Source organism: Bombus huntii, chromosome 15, assembly GCF_024542735.1.
Source record: "Bombus huntii isolate Logan2020A chromosome 15, iyBomHunt1.1, whole genome shotgun sequence".
NCBI classification, from domain to species: domain Eukaryota; kingdom Metazoa; phylum Arthropoda; class Insecta; order Hymenoptera; family Apidae; genus Bombus; species Bombus huntii.
This window is the reverse complement of record NC_066252.1, coordinates 3,137,438-3,151,270: the sequence shown is the minus strand read 5'-3', so window position 1 is coordinate 3,151,270 and position 13,833 is coordinate 3,137,438. Positions and strand designations below refer to the sequence as shown.

General features: G+C 34.2%; 1 protein-coding gene across 5 annotated transcripts in view; it reads right to left on the bottom strand.

Moving 5' to 3' along the window:
- Positions 1–379: 379 nt before the first annotated feature.
- Positions 380–13,833, bottom strand: part of LOC126873736 (uncharacterized) — a 97,490-nt gene continuing 84,036 nt past the window's right edge. For 4 of the 5 annotated variants that reach the window (XM_050634929.1, XM_050634927.1, XM_050634928.1 and 1 more), the window contains exons 3-4: positions 8,745–8,905; positions 6,157–8,128 (exon numbers count right to left, since the gene is read on the bottom strand). In XM_050634929.1, the coding sequence (XP_050490886.1) occupies positions 7,934–8,128; positions 8,745–8,905 (356 nt within the window). In that variant the 3' untranslated portion in view covers positions 6,157–7,933. Of the gene's footprint in view, positions 4,652–6,156; positions 8,129–8,744; positions 8,906–13,833 lie in introns of those variants that run through there. The other variant, XM_050634931.1, reaches the window with a different exon arrangement.

The window sequence follows — 13,833 nt, the reverse complement described above, 5'->3', positions numbered from 1 at the left end:
TTTCACAATGATCTTCAAAGGGGTTAATTTATAAATTTTTCTTGTGTATTATAGTAGAACTCCATTTATTAAAACGAAGTAGAATTCGAAATAAACGATTTAATTATCTTTTTATGGTTTCTAGCATTTCGCATCAGATACTGTCTGAGAGGATTGAATCTATGACTGCGTTATTTGAATGAAAAATCATAAATAAAAAGGATAGTAACTCGTCTCCTATCATAGCTATCGTATGAAGTCTAATTACGTGAACTGCCCCTAATGAGTTTCGATGAGTAGAGTTATATTGTAATTTCAGTTGGTAACTTGGAGAATTGTAAGTGATTTCAAGAGATTTTGAAAGGATCTAGTGTGTAAATTTAATATAAATTTTGTTCGACAGAGGATTTAGTAGAATCTTATTTCTATAGTGCCCAAATTTGATGTAAATTTCAGTTGATAAAAACTTCGTAACAGAAATTCGTGTATTTCTATTAGTAGTATCTAAATTGAATGTAAATTTTGGTTGGTGGCAAACTTTTAATAGGGATTCACTTCTGAGGATGTTTAAATTGAGGCTACATTTCGGTTGATAGAGACTTTATAACAGGAAGCGTAAATTTCGGTCAATAGAAATATACCACCAACAATATTCATCCGTTTCATGCAAATATCGTAAAAGGAATTTTCGTACTCGTGTGAGTATTAAAATTTAGTATAAATTAAGAGAATAATAATTAATTAGTTACAATAAATAAATATGAAAAATAGATAAGAGAGAAAAGAACGCAATTATTTTTTAATCTTTAATAATCTTTAATCTCAATAGATTACTTTTCCTGCTCTTCAGTGAACGAGGAAATCGAGGAAGGTTCTCATATTTTAAAATATATTTTGAATGAGAGATTTTTGGATTAAAGTGATTAAATTGTTAACCTTGTACTATAATTATTCGAGCAAATACTTTTAATCGTTTCCCGCCCTTATATCGCAATATATATATATTTTATGTAGATTTTTGTCAGCAAAAAAAGGTGAATTTATGCATCTGTTTCTGTTATCTAATTTGTAAACAACAATTCGTTAATCGAGAGATGTACAATTCATTATTATTATTAATTCGAGATTAATCATTGTCATTATTTTTCATAAATTACATAGTCGTTAGATGTAGGAGGTATCGTGTTGGAAAACAGTGTCAGAGAACAACGAAATCCTGTCCGAAATGACAGATGAAATTCTTTCCCTTGTAGTGACAGATGATTCTGGACGTAGAAATGGGTTTCCGACAGCAAGAAAATTGATCGTTCGTTCTCGATGACAGGAAATTGTAGAATTCTAACAGGAGAGAAAAATTATTCATAAAAGATTTTCGTTTTATACCTTTACTTCAAGAAATTGTACAAAAGAATAAAACGCTGAGATTCTCGATGAAATAAATGAAGTTATAAATCTTGTATAAATAACTTAAATTAATTTGAAAGGATTTTACTAAAGAACAGACATTTCAATTTCTCAATGTCTTTTCTACGAAACCAACGTATAAATTGTTTATATATAATATTCGTACTAAGCTCATAATTATCCTAAAAGAATACGGAAAACTAATTTTAATATGTTTCGTAAAATGTCTACTTCAAAATTTTCAACATTTACAACGAAGTATTTTACAAACCGAATAATTATACTAACTTCTTAAATTTCTCAATATTTCCAACATCTACACCAAGCTAATTCTCAATTTTAGATAAACAGTCTATCAATAATTCCAATTCTTTCAAACAATAGAAAAATAATAATAAATTACTTTGAAACATTCAACCTTTCAAAAATCTCCTATAGTAATAAAAGAATTTTCTAAATGTTCCAACAGTTTCAATATCCGCAACAAATTACTTCCAAAGTCTTTTAAAACGACACAAAATTATACATTCTCAAAATACACTAATGCTTTCACAAATAATAATAACATCGACAATTAAATATTCCAATATTTCCAATATTTTTAACAAACTCTAATAATTTTCAAATCTTCCAGCATCCTGCTACATTTTACAATTTTACCAAAAGGTAGAATAAAAATACACAGTCTGTTCCAAAAATAACGGAGCTACTTAAGATTTAAAAAAAAACCCAGTAGCGACATCAATACGAAAATTTGATCACATAGAAATACACCCTTCGTCATCGTCATCATTAGGAGCAGAATTATAACAACTAACATTGGAGTAGAGTTGGTTCACGCGCGGAAAAATATGGTGTTATTGTGCAATAATGTATATATATAATAATGCAGCGGCTCATAATGCAGCGGCCATAACTGCTTCTCTTGAAAACAAATAAATTAAAATATTGCACTAGCTACTCTATTCGCCGGTCTTAGCATCGTGCAATTACTTTCTATCTCCTCGGCTTCGAACAACAACGAAGGAGAAACGCTGTGACAACATTCGAGACATCCGGAAGGCTGTGACGAGCATTCTCAAAGGAATTCCATAAAAAGACGCGCAACAATTATTTGACGCATTAGTTGAGGGTGCAAATCGTTGTATCGCCACAAGAGAAACGTGTTTTGAATAAAATAGAACATTTTCCTCGATACGATGCCTCTGCTTCGTTATTTTTACAATGTTCGACTATTTTTTGCGACGAACCGTATAACGATAAAATACTCAAAGATTTCTACGAATAATAATAACACGAAAAATTCTTAAACTTCTCAGATACTCCAATAATTTCGATATCTTTAACACAAACTTTAATAATTCGGAAATTCTCCACAATTGATCCGCCGTAACTCCGATCAATTCTGCGATTCTATGTAAGGAAAAAAAAAAAGAAAGAAAAATCGAACGAACAAGTTTCACGATAGAATCGCGCGATATCCCTCTTCCGGTCATCCATCAACAGTATGTATCTCAGAACGTATCACCGAACCAGTCGAAAGCTCGCGTTAATCGCGGCAAACGTATCGCAACTTCCTGGCTTCGCTATCATCTTCTAAACGTCAAGCCGCAGAACACGTCCATTTAATTAACAAGCAACGGCCTGTCTATCGAAATATTATCGATTCAGCGATATTCTCGCGGGAGAATACGTAGCGAACGCGTGTAAACGAGGCCGCGTCAGAATCAATCCGCACCCCTCGAAGAATCGAGCACGGATCCGCCATATTTTTTGGCTGAGTGTTGCTCGAGAGACGATTCATCTTTACGTTCCCCTGAGTTTGATTTCAACGTGAACATCTCACTCTCGCGCGCGCACTCTCTCTCTCTCTCTCTCTCTTTCTTTCACACGTTTCCGCATGCACACACGCAAGCTCTCTCTATCTCTCATTATGTGTTTGTGTTTGTGTGTGTATGTCTGTGTGTGTGTGTGTGTGTGTGTGTGTGTTTTCCTTTACGGTTATACACGGGAGAAAGGGAAAACTCTCTGCAAAATAGATGATGCGGGAGAACGGGGAGAATGCGAGCAGGATATTCGTCTTCTAGTCAGCACGCGTTCCTTTTGCGAGCGGATTAAATCGCCGAGAATATAGGAGGGGATGCTTTGCAGTCGCATCCACGGTGAAACGTGACCGCGTAAAGTAATTCCAGTGATTCGTGAAGTTGTTCGTGGAATTTGGAATGCGATTTCGCTAGGGTCAGATTCGTGTGACGTTAGGTTTTCTTGGAATTTTAGAAGAATTTTAAAAAATTTTTAGAAGCACCGTAGATCGATGATAGATCCAGATTCTCTCCTCTCGTTCCGTTTTTTGGAGACTAAATGATTTTTAGAGTGCGGATGTTTCTACGGATTCATATCTTCACGAATGCAACTGAAGAAGTACAATTTAAACAGAGGTTCGAGGCAATCTGTGTTTTAGAATGCTGTGTCTTTTGCGAGCATTCTTGTGTCTCATAAGTACATAAGCATTTAGCATAGCAGTCTAATGATTTCTCCTTTCGTTTTATCCTGGAGGTTTCAATATATTCAATTTTAATAAAGCCTTTTCTTTATAGCAGGGATACCAATTAGATCAAAATGATACATTTAGAAAGATGCAAATATTTTAATATTGCGCTTGCAAAACTGTCGAAGAATTTTGAAAGTACATGTTCGTTCGAATTAAACGAATACATCAAATAAGCTATCGTTTCTTTATTTTCAAAACTGCACCGAATCCACAATTTCACATCTAAGTCCAATTATTTGGGATTATTCATTTCATACCCGATCTTTTTTCAATCGAAATCCAACAATTAGTTTTGACCTTGTTAATAAGTTTCCTTCTCTTTTATCGCATTTTTCTGCGAAAAGTAAGGAAGAATTACCTCAACTGCCTTCATCCCCCTCTGGAACTGCTCGCAAGAGAAACGTCCGCTAGCAACGAAACGAAAACCCTGAATATGTGTGCGGGTACGCAAGAGTGTGAGTACACGTACACATACATGGGAATATATCATATACATATTATATGCTATATTATACATATATTATATATATACAAATATATATATATTATATGTATAAATATATATATATATATATATATACGTGAATGTATAAAGAAGTAAACTCGTCAGACTTATGATTTTATGCATAGGTCAGAGGTTCATCGTCAACAAAGGAATTAGCGTCCTCTTGCCCATCGCAAAATGGCATCTGCCAATACGTCAAGGTGAGCTTTCGTCTGGAACAGAGACAGAAAATAGCGTTTGCTCTTGATAGCCTGGTTCGACATGAAAGTAACGTGTTTAGCTGACAAATGCACGCATGTACCTACGTATATTTCACATTCAAATTATAGTAAAGGTTAAAGCGATGAAAAATAGGAAATTTGCCTGATAAATATCTTCTTGTTGATCCTTTCACTGTTCACTAAAACGACGATGAAATAATTGTGTGGATAATCTTGAACAGATTATCCAATTTCTATCGTTCTAAAATGCTACGTTCAAAGCTTAATACAGAAAACAAACATAAGGAGAATCCCATGAAACGCCTGATTTTCATTTATAACATCGAAAGCCATTCAATTCTATTACACATAACTTCTATACATGCATTAAACGTGAAAAACTGTTCGGTTCTGTTCCAAACTTTACCATTGTAGTCGTGGTAGTTATATCTCATTACAGCGTTAAGGAAATTTCAAAAAGTTTCCCACAATGCACACAATATATTCTCGAAAGAATTCTGTGTTAAGTGTTCGGGTACTTTCGTGCGCCACTGTAAAACATACAGAAAGAAATATACGAAAAGAATCCCTAAAACTCCTAACCTTCATCTAGAACCCAAAAAGGACGAACAACCGAAAGAATACCGCCAGCTCCGTAAAAAGGACCATCGTCTAAACTCATCCCGAGCCATTCGTGTGGCCCGATAGCTCGTTCGATATTCCGATCCAGCCCCTACGCATCCCCAGCCGGGTTCTCGGCAAAAAATTCGTTAAGTCAGTTAGCGAACTTTCCCTTCGAAAATCCGCGTGCGTTCTCGCGGGCGTCTACTACTTTTCGAAAGCTGATCGAGTTCGAGAGAGCATCTCGCTACTTTGGAAAATCTAATTCTCCGGTTCGAGTTCGAGGCGATGTAGTTTAATCAGATCCGGGGGCCGCCCACGTTGATCGGGCCAATTCTGTTTCGACAACACGGTCCGTTCCGCGTTCTTCTTCTTTGGCCGTGTTCTTCCGTTACGAGGTGGAAATGGTGGAAGAAAGAGAATAAAAGAGAGAGAGAGAGAGAGAGAGAGAGAGAGACTGGCGGCGGCGCGGCTCGACCAGCCGGAAGGAAAAGAAGCAAATATCGATTTCAAAGAGGCGGAGAGGCCGGCCCGGAATCAGCCGGAGAGAAAGGTCAACCGTTCGCCGGATGTGAGGGATGATAAATCCGCGAGAGGGCGAAACGTTGCTCAGATTTCCTTTTTCTTTTTTCTCTTCTTTCTTCGACAAGGTCCTCTCTGTTTTTTGTTTGTTACAGGAAACAGGTAGGTGGAAGAGGGTGGATGTAGCAATTGGGAGAAACGTAACGAGGTCGCTAATATACGACCAGAAGACATGATGAGGCAGTCATTATGAGAAAATATCACAACGTTAAGCAAATATACTGCTACTGAAAGGTATTTGGACAGTTGATTCTTCTTGATGAGACATATTTTAATTGGAAAAGTACATGATCAAATCAAACTTCGATATGCTTCAAATCAACTTCAACAAAAAATGATTTGGTTCATTATAATCACAATAGTTGCATACGAATATTAGCGTACTATAAACTGATTAAATCGAGCTTATCTTCGCATCCTGATTCACGGAAGCGTTTGAACGAATATAGAATCGATACATGTATAGTATCGATACATGAGAAATAAAATACCATTGCGAACGTAAACGTCGCGTGAATTTTTCTGAGAGGGTAGTCAGTTGACAGTTTTAATTTTGTTGTTCCGGCGATTCGTACGTGGGATGCGAGGTATCACGATTGCTATGTTTATGCAAGTAACGTGTTTGTGTAATTAGCGTGTAGGTTTTAGGTTCAAGTTCGTTACTCCAAGTTGTTTGCATATACACAAATGCGTAATGTTCGTTGTTAATTAACTGAACTCGAAGGCAAGCGTTTTATTGCATTACTTGAAATTAAACATCGACCTTTACACATGTTTCATAATATTGATTCTATTTATAAATTTAAAAATTAACTTTTTTAAATTAAAAAAGTGTTGCCTGTTTCTGTGTGTATATTTGGATTGTTTAAAAATCTCAGATTTTTCAAACAACTGGCAGTTTATGTGAACGAAATAATTTGCAATTTATACGATATATTATAAATCTTAATTTAAATGAATTTAATTAACACGTTTACCGTCATGATAGTCATCGGCGATGAATATTTTAAGATTGTATAGTAATTACTTGCATGAACGAGATTGTGATTATGTTTAATAGAAATAGTAAAGTGTGATTATAAAAAGAGCATACAATATTACAAAAATTTATTTGTTCAGTTTTTTTCATTATGATAGTAAGATAATAAAATATTAAAATATTACACATTATGTATTACGTTATTAGCTACTGTATATGTATACTGTGTATAAAAACATTGGAACATTTGAAATACATATAGTAGCTCAAAAAAGCATTTTGACATTTACCACAAAGAATTTGTACCAACATATTATGTACATTATACGAAACTTTTTGAAATTGCGTTGCTACTATAATGAGTCACGACCATCGTGATTACGCTAGTAAACTTTGAAACCAGTCCGACGACGTAAATTGAAGTTAAAAGAGATTTCTTACAAACACGCACTTATTGTTAGCGGAAGGTTAATATACAGCACGAACAGCAGTCTTCAACAAATATTAATTACTGCCAAAGATGGTTCCGCTAAACATTGTAACTCATTGATATAGTGAATAATTGACTCCTCAAATATTTCAGTTATCTTTGCGAAGTGCATACTTGCCATAAATATCTTATTATTTTTAAGTACATTTTCACATCTGCTTTAAATTTTCTTGATATAATCACGACAGTTGTGTCTCGTTACAGCGCTAATAATATTTTAAAATGTTTCCTATAATATATACATAAGTCGTTTCTAGGAGTGTTGGAACACTTTCGCGAGCCACTGTAGCACCATTTGTATGCTCGTTCCACTTTTCAAGCGATTTGTACGTAAAACTTATCTCTTGCAGCGCGTGCTAACCGTGCTCTAATCTGCTTCTTTCATCCACTCGTTTCCTTCTGTCCTTTCGCGAGCGAGAATTCTCGTGGAAATCAGGAGCAATTGTTTTCTCTTCTTCCCTTGGTTTGTCTCTCCGCTCTCTCTCTCTCTCTCTCTCTCTCTCTCTCTCTTGTCTCTCTAGTCTTTATTCTACCGGTCGTTTTTTCACGATGGCAAAGGCGGAGGAGAATGCCTTTGTACTTAAGGGCCGGAAGAATTAAGGCGACGAAGCTTTTTAGAGATTTACGGGCTCGCCAGACAGTGTAAATTGAGCTTTGTCGAGTTCGCGAGATTAGTTCCCCGCGGCTTTTGAGTATTTGCGTGCGCATTAGATGATGAACTATGCCGCGAAGGGGTTGGAGACGGCGCAATTGCGTGTAAAATTAGCGAAACGGCGATGCACGGTGAAGGTTGTTCGTCTTCGAGGGTTGCGACAGTCTATAGATAGCATAGAAGAAATTTTGATACGGAATTGGGTGAGAGGTTCTACGAATAAGACGTTAAATTAAAGAATGTAATAAATGAAGAAAGTAAGGATTGGAATGTTAAAGAAATAAAGAGTGAAGAGTTTTAAGATTTAACTCGGCACAGTGATAATGTAAATGTCAGTTAAAGAAAATCGAAGGACATTATAAAAAAAGAGTTCTTTTTAAAACAAAATTGATGACTATGATATTTATAGACTTTATTCTCCTTGGAAGATAATAAATATCAAACTAAGAAATAATAGCATAAATTTCTTATTTCATGCAAAATGTATTACTAAAAAAATAATATTACGAGACATGACACACGAAATTAATCACATTTTCGCACTAATTATTAATTATATGTACCAAATACTAACATAAAGCATAACGTACACGTTCAATTAATAACACTTTTGCATTCCTTCTATTCTATTCGTTCAATAGTAAGAAATAAAAAGAAAGTATATTACGCAGATTGATAAACTGTATTGCATGATAATTGCAAGAAATTGTGGGGTATTGATCGTGTTATTGATTAATAACGTAATTATACACCGTCGCGAGATGACTAATTGGAGACTTACAGTTTTGTAAAACATGCAGGCTTGCCTGTCCTCGTCTTCGCCTGTAGGGCAGTCTATGAAACCGTCGCACAAGGCGTGATCGTCGATGCAATGGTATCTACCCATTCTGTCCGCTGTGGGACACGCAAACCTTTCCATCCCGTCTTCGGAGATTGGACATTCTGGAAAGGAAAGAATTGAAAAATTACACTGCAATGCTAGTAAAAAATTCGTAATTCTTTTACTTCCTTGCCTTTTTGCCTCAATATTAAGAACATTCCAATAACATGAAGTATCAATAATTTGATATTTATTATTTGATATTACTAACGTTATAATAATATTTCTATAGGCTTTATATCCACAAGGGTAAGTGTTACCATATTTCTTCCTTTTATTTTTATATATTTATGTAAAATTTCCAAACTGTTGTGATTATAACATTTAAAAGATTTATTTCGTTGTGTTCATAAAAGTATAATTCTTTGGTTGTACCATAAAGCGAAGGAAGAATTTTTACCAAGTGATCAATTATCTCCTTGTTTCGTTATTTTATCGATCTGAGATTTTCCAATTTCTGTACACCATTACTTCTCCCATTCTTTCCTTTAATCGCCCTCTTACCCTCTATTTTCTACCTTCAACGCCTCTAACTGTCCCGATACCTCGTTATTCCTTTCAGCATCACCAATTCTTCGTCTCCATTCTACAACTTCGTTATTTTCCCACTTCATCACTGTATTTTTCTATTTATTTCTATCGCGCTCGTATTTTCGTCGTTTCGCGAGTCTCTTCGATATCTTGCATTTTTATTAATGTACCATCGTTTCCTATAATTTTCATATAATTTTTCTATTACATTGTTCACACGCTATCGAGCGTATACTATTTTTATGCAAAGATCGACTCGAGCCCTCCCCCGCCCCCGGATCGCAGCAGCGTCTGTTTGCGCGAAATTTTGCTGCAACCTTGCGAGAAAACGTGTTTTAGAGGCTGCGTCGTATGAAATTCAAAGGCAGCGGAAAAATGCCAAGGCTCTTGCTGACAGTTTCGTTTTATCGATTTATAGAACGCGTTTGTTTCATTTTGTACGCGTAATAAACGTAAATCGTCTCGGTAAATTTAACAAAAAGCGAATTCGATTAGCTTGTTCTTGTTGCGTGCAATTGAATCGAGTATCAAGGATTAACGGTTGTATCGAAATTCTTGTGTACGTTCGAAAGCTTTTTCATTTTGAAATACGATCGCTGGAAAACTGGAGGGATATAAGCTTTTTTGCTCTTGAAAATTGCCAATTGAAAATTGCTTCATGCCTCGGAGATAAAAAAGCGTTTTGTTGCAAGTAGATTCTAAAATGACTTTATTCTTATCAGTTCGCGAGTAACGCTAACTTTTATTTTACATCTTGTATTAAAAATTAATATTGGGCTTGTGTATTATTTGAATAAAATATTTGTAAAATATTTATGATTACGTAACAAAATATTATAATTATATTCATTTGACTAAACATTATACATATCTATACGATATTTTGAAATAATTATACGTTTATTTCGTTTGAATTAACAAACGATTTGTTTTCAAATTATTTGATTATTTACTTATCTTAATGCAAACTAAAATTATTTTCCGTATGTTATTTTTGAAACAAAGGGTAATTCGCTTTCACTAGCTGTTATTTTTTATCATTGTGTCAAAAAAATTGTATCTGATCTGGTTAAATTAATTAGATTACAAATAATATTAGTTTGATAGGACATCCTTTATTCTGCCATGACATTCGCTCGATTCGTTCTTCGTTTCAGACGAGCATCATCAACTTATTTACCCGAGATCGATTAGAGTGGAACAACCTTGAATATGACATCATCTCCGAAACATCGGACCTCGCCAATAAAATGGTAGACTAAAAAGTATCCTACGTATGTTCGTGAGTTTCGAAATATTCTATTAGCGTTTCGACAATGCGTTCCTTATTAATCAACGTGGAAAAATTCACTTTGTAAACTGAAATGATCGTATGAAAAGAATATGATAATTTCTACGACTTTGTATTTTCAATATGATTTTAATATGTTATCGTTTTTAATGTATTTAAAATAAAATATAAAATATAATAATTTTTAGATTTTTTATTCTGTCATTTTCATATTTTCTTTTAGAATATTTTTTATTTAGGCATTCCATAAGCTTTTCAAATTAATTTTTCTCTGCTGCAATTAGTTATTTTATATAGCTTTTTATTATAGCTTGTTCTGCGCCAAAATTAATTTATTCATTACTCTTGTAGTTTTTAATCTGTAAATCGATACCCAATCATTTCGCGTTACAATTTATTATTTTTACAATTTTTCCCATTTTCAATATTTTTTATCTTCCCAGTATCTAACTTTTCTTTGCTGAAGTTAATCAGTTCCTCTATTTTCTAATTCTTAAATCTTCTCGATATCCAACTTTCCCTGTTAAAATTACTTCAACACTTTTTCAATTTTCTGATTTTTAAACCTTTCAAACACTTAACTTCTCCAACCTCGAATTAACCATTCCACTACTTTTCTATTTCTCAATTTCCAAACTTTTCCAACATCCAACTTTTCTCCGCCAAAATCAACCGTTTCATTACTCTTTCATCCTCCACTTTTCCTCGTCATTTGTCACCATCTATCATTCGCTTCCTCCTCCCAAGAGATCACTGAAACTGAGAAATTCTGAAAATCGATCTTACACGAATACTCGAAAAATTCACAAATTATCTGTGTCGGTGTAATACGTGCATTTGGGATTTCCATTAATTTCCATCGTACATGCTCGTGCCCCCGATCGATTCTTAATAAAGCCTTTGTTAGAAGGCAGGACAATGGTCGAATAAAAAGGATACGTCTTCTCCCCTGTCCAACGATATTTCCAGTAACTCCCAGTGCAAATTCTAAAACAACTTTCCGACCAGTCGAGGCTGCTAACAATGCACGACTATTTCTGACAAACCCCGTGGTTGTAGGCGATCGCCACACCCCCTCGAAGACGCGTGTCCATTCGAAACGAAACGACGGAAATATCGTTGTTTAAATCAAGTCAAGGTTGCCTTTACCACACAAGGGCCAATTAGTGAAATAATAATAATTATGATAATAAAATTATAATAGCTATAAATCTTTACTGAGAATTATCGCAGATTTGTATTTTAACGAATCTCTTGCATAAGACGTAACATAAAGTATTGTAATTAAATATCATGAAGTTTTATTAAAGAAATCAATCCTTTCCAAAAATTATGAAATTCAGCCTTTGATCATCTAAGTCACTCATACTGTACCTGTATCTATGCAACCTATAATATTATAATAATTTTTATTTATATTTATAAGTTTTATTCTGTTTTTGCTCTTTGTACTTTTAAATGATTAACGAAGGATTATCTCCACGTATACATTGCTGGCTTTTATCGAATTTGTGCGCGATGTATTTTTCGAAAAGGTATCTTTTTACCTGTCAAAATTCATATTGAACCATCAAAGTTAGGGGTTGAGTACATATTTTATAGAATATCTAGAGAATAGAATTTTAAAGAATGTCTCGTTGTAATATTATAAAATACAATCCAATAATATAACAAATATAACTATAACTAAAGGAATTACGAAAGAGACGCTACATTGACCCAACGTTAGTCCTTAATAGGTTAAGCACTTTCATCTCGATTGATTTCACCCTGATTCATATTAAACCAATAAATATAATTCACGGTGGAATTTGTTAACCCACTTTCTTCAGAACAGGATAAAGAAAAAAGTAGATGAAACAGGGAGAAAAGATGAAATCGAGTGAAAGAGGAAAAGAATTCACTAGACCTTAAAGAATCGACATTTTCTAGGTCGAGTAAGTGACGAAAGAGGGATAGAAATTTTTCCTTTTTTCTTTTTTTGTTTAAGTCGTCACTATGCTTCGAGTTCAATCGGGACAAGCTTCCTTTTGAGATTAAAGGCAGCGTGGATGCACTTAAAGAGCGATTAAAGCTGTAATCCGGAGTTCTCGTCGTTCCACCACTGACAAACAATATGAGAGCGACGGTTTGGAAATCTTTGGGATTTAGACAGGGATGAAAGCAGGAATAGAGCATAGGGAACGTGACAGGTGTACGCCATGTTACTTCTTGGACAGACTTTTCGTAGGTTGTAACGATCGTCGATAGATTTTTCTTTTATGAAATATATGTTTTGTGATAGTTCGGGCGTGATACGACGTACGTGACAAATATAACAAGTTTTAATTGTATTTCTTTTCCACGAATTATGAAAAGTCTAGGATAAATATCGGTTTGCATTATTTATGAACGAAACGCAAACACATCCTCCAAATTGGATAATAATTTACAAAAAAATAAGCACGTATATTCCATAGCACGTGTTCCTTTGCTTCATTATTTGTTCAAATATATTTATAGGTATACAACTGTAACGTAAAATAAAAATTATCTCATTCCATGCATCGGAAATATTTTTACCATCCAGCGTATCACAACAGAACTCGTTAATTAACGAAATATAATTACTTTATACTGAAACAATTTCTCGTTTAATTAATAAACGAGCGTCGAAACAACGTGTAATTCATCAAAAACTACATAAAAATTGTATATATGTATATTCGTAAGTAGCGAACAGAGGAAAATTGAAAATTAACACTTCTACGAATAAGTATTAAACCTAAATTTTTGTATTAAACCTATTCTGCAATATACAGGGTGGTTGGTAATATAGAATAACAATTTTTTTTTATTTTTTTTTTTAAATTTTTCCATCGAGACAACGATGTACAGTGAGATCCATTATAACGAGACGTGATAAAGCGAAAATTCAAAGTCGATTTTCTCGAAAACAAAGCCTCAAACGAAAAATTTTTATTCTATATTTTCGACCTCTTTTTTCGCGTAGAATCACCCCCTTTCCGCTTGTACCACCAGTTACCAACCACCCTGTATATTCATTCATCTTTCTTTTGTCAATTATAATTGAGGAATTTAAACTCTCGTACAAGAGAGTGTATACCACGATATAAACAGGAAAATATTCGTAAATTCAATTAATTGCACCGCTATGATGTTCTTTTG